The sequence below is a fragment of the Calcarisporiella thermophila genome (genome assembly GCF_041956535.1).
Source record: "Calcarisporiella thermophila strain CBS 279.70 unplaced genomic scaffold VTP21scaffold_8, whole genome shotgun sequence".
In the NCBI taxonomy this organism is placed as follows: Eukaryota; Fungi; Calcarisporiellomycota; class Calcarisporiellomycetes; order Calcarisporiellales; family Calcarisporiellaceae; genus Calcarisporiella; species Calcarisporiella thermophila.
The window spans coordinates 781,565-794,078 of record NW_027192198.1 but is presented as its reverse complement, the minus strand read 5'-3'; the positions used below and the strand labels follow the sequence as shown (position 1 = coordinate 794,078).

Genomic DNA, 12,514 nt, shown 5'->3' with positions numbered 1-12,514 from the left:
TTATTTAATTTCCATATATTACATGAAGTTAATGTCAATGGACTTAACGAGATATAGGTCCTTGATCGATAGACTTTCAATCGATATGCGTGTATCGCAGTTGTCGTGTATAGCATGTACGTGAAACCGATGTGGGATTCGAACCCACGCCGTTCTCATGGGCATCCCAGGAATAGTCCACTACACTAACCCTCCCCCGGGTTAAAATCAGGCAAGAGCAAAAGATCAAAGTGAAAAACTTGGGGTTTATGGTTACTAATTTTGAAAACTTAACAAATTGGGGAATTAGCTCAAATGGTAGAGCGCTCGCTTAGCATGCGAGAGGCACGGGGATCGATACCCCGATTCTCCAAACTATTTCTTTTTCTTTAGAGTCGAAAACAGGCAGGATCATTTGTTAATGAAAAGCCCTTTTGAATCGCTCAATAATTTTGCTGGTTGATCTAGGTTATTCGATATGAAAGGTGGGGGATCCATAATTAATATAATCGGGCAAACTCAATATATATATATATTTTTTCAAAATGCTATAAAAATTTTATTTAATGAGCTGTGCTTAAATTTGCTCCAAATGAGAAAATTTCTGGATATAATCCATTAGATATAGATACTAGGGTGATTAATGATAAATTGAATGTTTTCCCAGTTTTATGATGCAAGGAAAAAGGTATTCCCTTGGAATAATAAGCCGAACAATGGATATCTCGTAAAAGACGGATTAAGAATCCTGAGACCCGCATTGCGGTTCTCAATACATGTAATATGCCTCAACTAACAAGATTTCTACTTTGGAGCATTAGTTTTTTACTTTGTAATCCACCAGGAACCGGATTAGCAGCATAACATTTAAGCAACATTCGTCTCTCAAAATGCAGAGGTCGAATATGCTCATGCTAGTATTCGGTGTTCAACTGCAATTAATGTTTACTCCTCTGTGGGACTCTGCCCGACTTTGCGCTGGATTTCAGGAATTTTATATGTGGATTATCCCAGCCGCTTCCTAATACTTTTTCGAATTAGCTAATGATAACTCTCTTGGAACGGAGGATGAAATGTATTCCTCAAAGCATTTGGAGCTTTACACATCAGCGAATCTATTTTCCATGCATGTATTATCTTATAACCTTGTCTTCTAAGGATCTCTAGATCTATCTGCTCGGGCCTCGGCTTCGAATTTGAAATATTATAGTATTTCAGTAGGGTGGTGGCTTTGATTGTCGTGTGATTCTTACGATTTGTGTCACTCAGCTCCAAGGTTCACCCCCGCAACTTTACGGTTCATTAATCGGCTCTCGGCTAAGGACTTACTTATTCTAAGCAGTTTCCGTCCTCTTTTCTTATCTTTTTCTCTCGTATCCATTCCGGAACTTTTGTTCTTTTAAACAAGTTATTCAACATGACCTACGCATTAGAAACCGCTGTCTATGGAAAGGACCGCGTCCGACTCCTGAAAGTAGTTCGCAAAGGAAAGTGGCATGAGGTGACTGAGCTAACTGTTCGAGTTATGCTTGAAGGTGATATTGCCACCTCTTACACCAAGGCGGACAATTCGATTGTGGTCGCGACTGGTAAGCTGCAACACAACGAACACTAGAGTCAATGTCCAGTTTAAGCTCCATAAACTCCATATTTTTTTTTCACTAGACTCAATGAAGAATACCGTATATATCAAGGCAAAAGAGGCGGCCAGTGTCCAACCGTTCGAGCATTTCGCTTGTGATTTAGCTCATCATTTTGTGAGCACTTACTCGCACATTCACCAGTGCCATATTGATATCACTCAGCACCGCTGGAATCGACTCCTCGTTCATGGTGAGATCCATCCGCATGCCTTTAGCAAGGAGAGCGACGTTGATACCACGCAAGTCACCTACAAGCGTAACGGCGGTTATACTATTCGTAGCGGGCTGAAGGATCTATGCGTACTTAAATCGACGGGTTCATCCTTTACCAACTTTGTTCGCGACAAGTATACGACCCTGCCAGAGGCGGAAGACCGCGTCTTCTCGACCGTGGTGGAATCGAAATGGGAATATCCGACCACCCACCATCCAAAAGAATACAATTTCGAGCTGGCAAGACAGGAAGTTAGACGCTTGACTTTGGAAGCCTTTGTGGAGCCGAGCCCAAGTGTGCAGGCCACTCTCTACAACACCGCGCATCGTTTCCTCGACTCTTGTAAGGATGTGGCACGCATCTACTTCGCAATGCCTAATGTGCACTATTTCCCTGTAAACCTCAAGCCTTTTGGTATGGAGAACGAAGGCGCCAGTGCAACTGTTTATCAACCGCTATCCGATCCATCTGGTAAGAAATATCGAATATCATTGACATATGTGAAAATATTAAATGGGGCTGAACCCTACTAGGTCTGATTACCGCAACGCTTAGTCGCAGTGATCGCGCGAAGCTCTGATATGTCTTTTGTGTTTCTCCGATTTTTTTGCCCAAATGGTTAAAAGAGCAGGCTTGTGTTCAAATATATGTTGTCTATTTATTTGGAATGATGAGTCGTACTATGCCTTTTTTTTTGTTTGAATATTTTTAAGACATGGAAAGTTGAGAAATATGTCCTTGGAGAAATTTTCTTAAAAATTACGGGAGTATATGTTTATAGCACGTCAATAAAAGAAACGAAATAATCTATTGTTGGAAATAAAGCACTCTTCATACAAATTAAGCATTTTTTATGTATGCAAAGCTTAGCTACGGTCCTTTACTTGGGGCTCCCACGCGGTAATCTTGGGTGCTGTTGTATTATAAGTAACATAGGCGGCTTTAGTTCCTGTCGTGTTCTCTTGATGCACTGACTGGAACTTAGGGATCCAAGGCTTTTCCACCGATGGAGGATCCTCGATAATGTGGTGAGTCCACATATGCCTGAATTAGATCAAAATTAGTTTTTTTCCTCATATTCTTCTTATTGTGGACAAAGAAACTCTACCATTCGGCTGGAATTTGTGATGCGTCGTAATAGTACTGATTGAAATCAACCCAGCGATCCCGACCTGAGTAAAAAATAATAGATCGCATACGAATTAATATGAATAATAAATAAATAGCATGCATTCGATTCAATAGGGTGAGAGAGAATTAGGTTTCAAGCAAGGAAGCGATTGGGAAATTTGTAAAGAGGGGCAGAAAGTTACCGTAAATCGTCTCGCTTTTGTCCTCGTAATACTTGTTGCCGTACTTGTCTACCCCAACCAGAATACCGGCCTTGGTGTCACCAATGGTATTTAATTGATGAATATATTCCTTCGGCCCGATCTTCAAGAAGTTACGGATGGTGCGTGTGATATACGACATCGTTGAAGAGGGAATAACAATGGTCGAACACTATCCAGAAGGAACTTTGAGAAAACAGGGTATAGATCAATGTGACGTCAGAGTCTAATGCTGCGGCAGGAGTTTACGCGACCATACCTGACATCGTTTCGACTTTCCTTTTCTTCGTAAGGAGACCAGAAAAGATTCTGTTATTTAGGATAATCGTGAGCACCCCTCCCCCCTTTTGTTTTATTTTGTTTGTCTCGAGCAGCCTTAATTTCTGTCACACATATATATATTGACGCATATATATATTTGCATGCTCTCTCCATATCTATACATATACTTATTATCGAGACAATGAAGATCAAAAAGTCTCCACCAAAGAAACTGGCGTCACCTGTAAGTTATTCCTTATCAATAGGAACTGTATATGGGGAAGGGTAGAAAGTCGGGGGATTTCTTTCTCAAACTTTCCCCGATCTCACCTTCAATTATCTAATTTTTACCTTTTTTTCGTGTAGCCGCCGGCTATGAAAAAGCTTATTCAAGAATTAAATGAACAGCCTGAATCGGAAATCTCTAAGATCTTGGCATCTTTTGATGCCTGGCCATTTCCGCGTGGGGACCTTTTCCTTTGGATAAGCGTGCTAAATCGATTCGACACAATTCTAGAGAAGCTGTGTGAACGATATGAGTTGAAGAAGCACGTACAAAAGGAGCCTTTTGCAGACAACGAGCGACAGACATTGTTAGCGATCTTGCGATTTACAAAACTGCTGTTGGAGAATTGTACAAATCGAAATCTGTATAATTCTTATGAGGTGATTCTTTTGGTTTAACCACTTGCCTTCGAGCTATTATTGAGTCTAGTTACTATTCTAATAGCATCTTAATGATATCCTCAATACATTTGACCACGAAGTACTCGAAACCACATTATGGCTATTGCTACGTCCCGCACAACGCCTAAGTCAACAACGTTCATTGCGAGCAAATTTTGTAATTCAGAACGAGCGTATTATGGATCTTGCCTCTGCCTGGTCGACAGAGGATGAATCAACAAATTTATACTTGTTGAGCACACCTGACGCAAAAATACCTATGGACCTGAACAACTTCCACTACTCCTTCTACCGGTTTGTAAAGCAGCACAAGGGATCAGATGAGAACGTCTCAGCAGAAGCGGAGAACAGAGCGGTGCCAGAGACACCTACGCCCATTCATCGGCGAGAATCTTTGACAAGCGGCGCATCATCTGGTGGTGCGGCCGGAAGCAGCAGTGAAGTTAAGGAGGGAATGACGACCATTACCATCATCAATCCCCGTCAACATTGCACTTCTGAACGAAATCTATTCGACCAGATTGTTGAACAGTATTCAGTTCCGGAGGAATTTCACTTTGGTTTGTTGCATCGAGTTCGACTTTCACTTGGTGTCTCAGACCCGAAAACACGACTACGCCTCCTAACCATTCGTATACTGGCCATCGCAATAGCAGGCAAGTGTTATTTTGCTGATTTTATGCAGTCCTACACCGCCAAACCCTAACCCCTAAAGTAGTCCATATGTACCCAGAAAATGAAGCAAACGCTAAATTATTTCTCTACGAGCCTGAGCTTGTGACGGAACTCGCAGATTTAATTCACCCGGAAAAACACGTCTTTATGGTAAAACATAAATGATTTCATGAACTTTCTTATTATTACGGACGAATAATGGCATACCTTTTTCCTTGCCCCTTTTCTCCAATTAGCCTATTCAAATTGCTACACTCTATGCACTAGAAGCTCTAGCACGCTATCGGTCGAAGTTGAACGAGGTGTTGAGTGCCCTCCAAGCATCCGCTAACCACGGCATTCTTCTTTCTGGTTTCCGAAAATTGGTTACAAATCTTGAAAATAATACAAGTGAGTTCGAAACATTCATCACCAAATTTAACTTGCAAATTTAGTGATCACTTTTTCTCAGATCTATACCCTCAAGAGTACGTGGATGCCTTTTTCTTCCTGCTGACCTATATAGTAAGCACACAGAGCGGTGGGACCATGTTGATTTCTGCTGGAATTATCACGACATTATTACAGCTTCTGCAAAACAAAAATTCTTCGCATGCAAAGGTATATTCTGACAACCATTAAGTCTAACTTCGCGCGTTAATTTTTCAAAATTCTAGGTGATCACCAAGGCTGTGAGCATGCTAGATAGCATCGTGTATGGTTTTACCAACTCTTTCAGCGTATTTATCAATGCCAACGGGCTCAGTATTCTGATTGGGCGTGTCAAAGAGGAAGTTGAATTCTGCACTCAATTTATTAACACGGAAGGCGAGCCAATGCAAGATGTGCAATTAGACGCCCCAGCTGGCGCAATTGCCGAGCGAACAATTCCGTCAGAAACTTCAGATGATAGCTCGGTGCCGCACGAACGCATTAGCCTGTTAAAAGGAATGTTAAAGTTTATCTTGCACATGATGGTTACAACTGGTACTGCGGATGGGCTGCGAAATGTTATTGACTCCAGTCTACCGCAATCCTTGAAGCTTATAATTGCTCATCCTAAACCCTTTGGGAGTAGTGTTTTTGCCCAAGGTTCGAAATGAAATGCCTTTTCTTGATGAATGTTGGACACTCATTAATTGCATCCGGTTAATTTTCCTCTTCGTAGCGATTAATATCCTGGCAACGATCATCCACAACGAGCCTACATCGCTTACGATGCTTCAGGAAGCACAGTTACCACAAACCTTTCTAAAAACGGTTAATGCAGAGATCTTAGTCTCCAGCGATGTATGCCTTAAACAATGGACCTGTTGTTTTTTCTCAAGTAGCTCTAATTTTTATCATGCATTTTCATGTTTTAGGTCATCAACGCGATACCCAATGCATTTGGTGCCATTTGCCTTAATAGCCAAGGCTTGGAAATGTTTAAAGAGGCCAACCCCATTCCCAATTTCTTCAGCATCCTCATATCAAAGGATCACTTGCGCTCGCTTATGGAGGGCAACAACGCCTCATTGCTTGGTAGCTCCATCGAGGAGCTTATTCGACATCAACCGAGTTTACGGATTGATGTGCTAAATGCGGCTTTAGAAATAATAAAGCGAATAATTGATTTCGGGCAGAGCGAGCAGGCAAAGCAAGAGGACACAGGCTATCGGTTGCATGTTAAGCCCGCAAATGAAACAGTGACGGATATTCCGATGACGACCTCAGAGCAGCCTTCACGAGTAGCCGCAGCAGGTTCTGCAGGGGAGTCAGAGGATGCCAAGCCAGAGGAGAAACCAGAGAGTTTGATTTTACAATTCATCGAAGTTCTCTCAAAGGTAATTTTTCTGTGATGAAATTTGATTAGCACCAGCGACATTTGCTCACGCATTTATATCCCTTAAGTTTCTTGAGAGTCTCTTCCAGAACAGCACCAACTGTCGGGAATTCATCAAGCTTGATGGGCTAGAGCAGCTCCTTCAGATCTTATTGCTTCCCTCGCTTCCCTATGATTTTGCCACCACCAATGCTCATTACTTGCTCTCTCACGTGTTCAATATTGCAAGTGAAGTGAATCCATCCGTGGTTGCGAACGCGATAATAAAGGGGCTGCACGAATCGCTTGAAAACACGAAGCGATTCCTTGAATATAACGAGCCCGGCTCGTTGCTTGCAACGTACTTGGTCCTGGAGGAATCGGAAACGACCAAAATCGAGGACGCAAATAACACTTTCCGAAGTCTACTTATTGTGATGGCGCATATCGGCCTACTCGCGGATCTCTATTGCCCACCGATTTTCTCCCATAGCAAGAGCGCTGCCACCGTCGTACAATCGCTGGCAGGTCCGCAGGGCGAAGAGGTTATTGCTCTGTTGGGACAGCTTCACCGAGCTTGCGTGCGAGAGTGTATCCACTATAAGGATGTGGTGCCTTCGTCTTGGTTCAAGGATCGTCCTAACAAGGATGCGAAAGATTTGACAACGCCAGCGTTTGCGCTCAGCGACCCATTTGCACCTGAAAATTTACCTCTGAGTCCGAAGACAACAGACCCGAGTAACAAGCAGGCCGAGGGTGAAGAGTCTAAAGAGGGCGAGGCAGAGCTGCCGGTATCGAAGAATGACCCGAAATATAAAAACGCATTATATTTGAAATATATGACACTGCACCTCTCCACTTGTCTGCAGATCGTGTTCCAAGGTAAGAGAGGATTTGTTAACGAGGCATCCCCCTAAATTTAACATCTTTCCCGTTCATAAATAGGAGTTTGCAGGATGCTGGTGACGCGCAGAGGGGCGGAGCCGCAACAGAAAAAACAAGCATCCAAGGTTGCAGATATTGTGGCAAAGGTCATGAAAGACAGTATCCTGTGGCCGCGGATAGGTTAGTTCTGGATCAATGCTCTTTATCTACGCTTCTAATGTATTAATCAACTGTAATGCATCTGCAATAGATACCGAACCAGAGCCTAAACGCTACAGATATCTTGGTGCTATGCTGGGGCTAATATGTTTAATGTTCGTGGATGAACGCAGTCATATGACGCTGCAAACAATAGTAGTGCTCGCTTTCGATAGAGCAGGGGGCTTCGAGTCCATGTTTGATCTTATCCGCATACTTTGGCAGCGGGCAATTGAGCTTAGTTCCCAGGCGGACCAGAGTGACGAAGTCAAAACAACACTTGATCATCTTCACAAGGCAATCGGTGTCTCGTTGCATCTTTTACATATTGTCATCTCCCACAAACTTCTACACGACTCCCCCAGCACGAATACATTGATTTCGCGCGACAAGGATCGTGCGGCGGATAGTTTTGATCCCTACGAGCATCTTGTCATGATGCGTGCCAAGGTGTTACCAGTGGTTCGCGAAATATGGAACAGCGAATACTTGCCCAAGAGTACACCATCAATACATCGCATTTTGGCACAAATACTTGTGCAGATCCTTAAGGGGGAGGGAGAAATCAATCAAACTGCAGAAAGCTCCAGTAGTTTTGGTAATTCTGCTCCAACACTTTTCGGATGGCATCCGCCACCCCCACCTCCTCCGCCAGAGTCGAGCATCCGCCAACTGACAGATATGGGGTTCCCTACGGGTGCAGCAGAGACTGCACTAATGCGCTGCGGCAATTCAGTCGCGCGCGCCGCCGAATATCTTCTATCTCATCCGGATATGGTCGCTGCCGCTGCTTTCGACGAGTCCAGTGGTGAGCGCCGAAATACCAACTCAGATACACCCGGCAATAGAGCTACTACTGGGGAGGGAGGCGGAGAAGGAGAGCAAGATACAAACGGTAGGGACAACGAAGGCGGAGAAACCGAAGATCATGCCGAGGATGATCCGGAGAATGCGGAAGCTTCGGCTGGAGGACCATCTAGTGAACGGAACCCGGAGTCTTCTAGCATGCCAGTGGAGATTGGGGGTGATGCACCGATGACGGAGCTCACCGATTCAAGTGACAATGAAGAAGCCAGATTCCTGCGTGAAGCTTTAGAGCTCTCCATGGGCACTCCCTCTTCAAATCAGCCATCTGAATCTGACGCGAAGGCGCCTGCACCTGAAAAAGACAAGGGTAAAGCGAAGGAGATCGAGAAGAGCTATCACGAGATGCGGGAAGCAGTCAAGCAAGAGATTGGTAGCCGTGCACTTGAGCTTCTGGATGTGTCTGAGCAGGCGATTTTTGAAATCACGGATCTCTTCACCATTCTGTGCAAAGATAATACGATACCCACAATCAAGCTCTTAATTTCAGACGTAGTTGAGCCGAGGGATAGATCAATAGACGAAGAACAGTGGAAGAAATTGCAGCACAAACTCCATTCGCGATTCCGATTACTCGCGCTGATCCTTAATGGCAGCAAATTCCAAGAGGAGGTCCTCACCGTTAAGGAAAATCTTCTCCCGCCACTTATCGACCTAATAGAATTGCAGTTTGCGACAGGCGGTGATGCGGTTGCTGAATGGATCACGCCATTACTTCTCGTTGTTGAAGTATTTTTGTCGATGGCAGATGAGCCACGTGCCATTGAAGTTGAGCACACCGAGGATGCAGATATCAAACGGGTCGAAAAACCGGAGGAGCGGGAGCGTGAGGCACGCGCAAAGGTCTCGGATGAGGTCAGATTGAAGCTACTAAAGCATTGCATTGAGCTTCTACGACTACCGCAACCGCCTAAAGATTTTATGCTTGCTCTGCTCCGAGTGCTCGTGCGACTGACCCGGCAGCACCGTTTTGCCGCAGAATTTGTTCAATCAGGCGGACTTCCACTACTGTTTTCTTTGCCTCGATCAGGCGCTGAAGGATTTGTGGGGCAGGAGCCGTTCATTATTCTCATTCTACGGCATGCAGTCGATGACCCCCAGGTGCTACAGAACACAATGGAACGCGAAGTGAATACCTGGTTCGCTCCTCCGCGTCCTCGTGTGGTCGATGTCACCACTTTCTTACGCAATAATAGCCACATTGCACTACGTGACCCTGAGACTTTCCTACGCGTCACACGAGACCTGTGCAAACTACCGGCCAACGATATGATGATGCGAAGCCAGCAGATCACGTTGAAGAGCAATTCGCGGTGGGCGGATGACGCAAGCCTCGAGGAGGAAAAAGGCGAGGAGAAACCGCTTGAGGGAGAGTCGATGGAAGCCGAAGAGCAAGACAAAAAAGATAAGGAGGAAGGCGAGTCTTCGTCAAAGGCCGAAGCGACTGTCGCACCTGAGACCTCCATGTTTTTGCAACCGCAGCCTTTCGAGACACCCAAGCCACAAGAGGGGATCTCTGCGGTCGTGATCAATTTCCTCATTGATGAGCTTCTCAACCACCGTGCAAAGAAGAAAGATGCAGCACCTCCGAGCAGCGATTCGATATTTGCCACGCCTTCGAAGCCAAGCACCTCACTTCAAGACACGGCAATGGCCGAGTCATCGGCCTCCGTCCCTGCCGTAGGAGAAACGGGGGCAGCCGGTTCAAAACCTGACGAAAAGGATGACAAGGGAGCAGATGCTGCGTCCAAAGCTCGGGAGGGGCAATTCATGTATACTTGCTTCTTGCTCCAATGCCTCACCGAACTACTTTCATCCTATCCCGTGTGTAAGATCAATTTGATGAACTTTAGTCGGCGGGGCGAGGACACTTCTACGTGGAAACCGCGTACTGTCTTCCTAAATTATCTGCTCAATGATCTTCTCCCGTATGAAGGAGTGGACTTGTCAGACGAGCCACGGCGAAACCGCTATACACCCTCGAATTGGGCTACAAACACATTGGTGGCATTGTGCAGCGACGGGCCCGATCTGGAATCCGATGAGAATACGAAGTCGAAAGAACTGCGCCCAGGAGAGGTGCCACCTTCGGAGTTGCAGCATGTACGTCGTTTCGTGCTTGACGGGATTGCACGCTCCCTCAAGGACACCATGCACGCACCTAGCTTGATGGAAATCAAATACGGAAAATTGATGGCCCTATCCGACGTGTGTTACCGTATACTTACGACGCGCCCCCCTCCCCAATCGTCCGCAGGTAAGCCTGCCGACGCCCCCAGCTCGGCCGCAAAGCTCATGCTTGAGAAGAACTTTGTGGGTCTGCTGACCAGCGCGCTTGGTGAGGTGGATTTCAATTACCCTGCAGCCAAAAACGTGATCAGCACGATTTTGAGACCACTAGAGCAGCTCACACGTATAGCCATTAAGATGAGTAGATCTGATGAGGGTAAGGCGAGGAGAAGACGAAGGAGACGTGCTATCCTTGCAGACGAGGAGGATGAGGATGAGGACGATGAGGAGGAGTTCTATGAAAATACTGAGGATGAAGAAGAAGTTGAGGAAGAGGAGGAGGAGGGCGAAGAGGCACCCGATTTATACCGGAATTCGTCCCTTGGAATGATTGCAGGTGGAGGAATCGAGTCGGCCGAAGAAGGGGAGGAAGACACCAGCGAGGATGAGGAGATCTACGAAGAATACACAGAGGGAACTCCCGACAGCGATATGAGCGACGTCAGCGAGGAGGAGGGTACGGGTGACGAGGGAGCCGAGATGGATATTGTGATTGCGCCTTTCCATCACCATCACCACCATCACCACCATCATCATGCACTCTCGGATGAGGAGTTGGACGACGCGGTAGTGGATTGGGATGGGGACGAGGATGAAGAAGAAGAGATGTGGACGGGAACGGAGGGCGAGGAAGAGGAGTACTAAGCAATCCCCCTCTCTTCTTTCAATCATAATTTCCGGATTATATATACTCTTCTTTATTCTCGTTGACGAGATAAATTGCATTTCTGATCATTTATTCTCTCTTATTCTTCCTTCTTTATTTCTTTGTTTATTTGAAATCTTTCGCTGGGAATTCGGGCCTTAAAAAATGAGTTATCTTCTATCTTCTTATTGTTTATTATTATTTTTCCTAAACTTTTTTTTATCCATTTCACTTTTTTAACTTTCTCAAACTATAACATAGTAGTTAGAATGACACGGTATATTCACTCAAAGTATTTGTGCACCATTTTGGCTATGATCCGAATGTGTACCGCCCAAAATCGAATCGGACAAACTACGAATTTGACTTTAAAACTTCAGAATAAAAACGAAGAAGCTATCGATTAGTAAATGGACCATTGTTCAGATATCAAATGAGACGCCCGAACATGATGTCAGCGACTTATTGCCCGAGTTGCCTCTCAAGTGGTCCCCTGTCCTTCAAATCTTGTGTTCCCGACAAAAATTGGTCATGGATATCTTTTTCTAAAAAAAGGCCATCTCAATCGAATTTCGCCAGACTTCAACTGGGGATACTTTATCTCAAGACGTCAATATCACGCCATTCAAGGACGATATGGACCTAGTTATGGGTAGAGAATATTCCAGAGTATAAATGGTTATTTCATATAATCGATAAAAAAAGGGCTAGGATTGTCCAATGATAATCCCCGACTGAAAAAGTCATAGCAAAAGAAGGCTATATTTCTTATGTGAAAGAGAGGATGCAAAGCGCGAAACATTCCAAAAGTATAAAGTTAGTGTTGGGAAATTTGGAGCATTCAACTTTGTTCGATCGTGGTTACTGGGGTTATGCTAACTAGTTTCATCCAAAGAGTTTCAAGATAGTACAAGATGTTTTACTCATCATCATTGTAATGCATTATATTCTCCCGATGCGAATAGAATTTGCAACATAGTTATACCGAAATCCAGTGCCGATGATTGAAATTTTAAAAGGAGAATGAATCTGCTAAACGCTTTAAACTCTTCTATTATT

At 44.7% G+C, this 12,514-nt stretch overlaps 3 protein-coding genes and 1 non-coding gene across 4 annotated transcripts; 3 read left to right on the top strand and 1 right to left on the bottom strand.

Moving 5' to 3' along the window:
* The first annotated feature begins 279 nt into the window (after positions 1–279).
* Positions 280–352, top strand: VTP21DRAFT_t114. Its single transcript has one exon. It is a non-coding gene; the product is annotated as a tRNA-Ala (tRNA).
* Positions 353–1,396: 1,044 nt separating this feature from the next.
* VTP21DRAFT_11162 (uncharacterized protein) lies at positions 1,397–2,416 on the top strand (the record flags this gene model as incomplete). The annotated part of the gene is made up of 3 exons (XM_069390578.1): positions 1,397–1,568; positions 1,645–2,307; positions 2,370–2,416. The coding sequence occupies 3 exons, from the start codon at positions 1,397–1,399 to the stop codon at positions 2,414–2,416; spliced, it is 882 nt and encodes a 293-aa protein (XP_069252712.1).
* Positions 2,417–2,702: 286 nt separating this feature from the next.
* On the bottom strand, positions 2,703–3,309 carry VTP21DRAFT_11161 (uncharacterized protein; the record flags this gene model as incomplete). Its single annotated transcript, XM_069390577.1, has 3 exons — positions 2,703–2,880; positions 2,945–3,008; positions 3,150–3,309. The coding sequence occupies 3 exons, from the start codon at positions 3,307–3,309 to the stop codon at positions 2,703–2,705; spliced, it is 402 nt and encodes a 133-aa protein (XP_069252711.1).
* A 321-nt stretch (positions 3,310–3,630) lies between these two features.
* Positions 3,631–11,454, top strand: VTP21DRAFT_11160 (uncharacterized protein; the record flags this gene model as incomplete). The annotated part of the gene is made up of 12 exons (XM_069390576.1): positions 3,631–3,672; positions 3,795–4,094; positions 4,159–4,771; positions 4,834–4,940; positions 5,027–5,180; positions 5,242–5,390; positions 5,447–5,861; positions 5,938–6,059; positions 6,134–6,595; positions 6,663–7,455; positions 7,519–7,638; positions 7,709–11,454. 12 exons carry the CDS (start codon positions 3,631–3,633, stop codon positions 11,452–11,454), a joined length of 7,023 nt encoding a protein of 2,340 aa, XP_069252710.1.
* Positions 11,455–12,514: the final 1,060 nt, after the last annotated feature.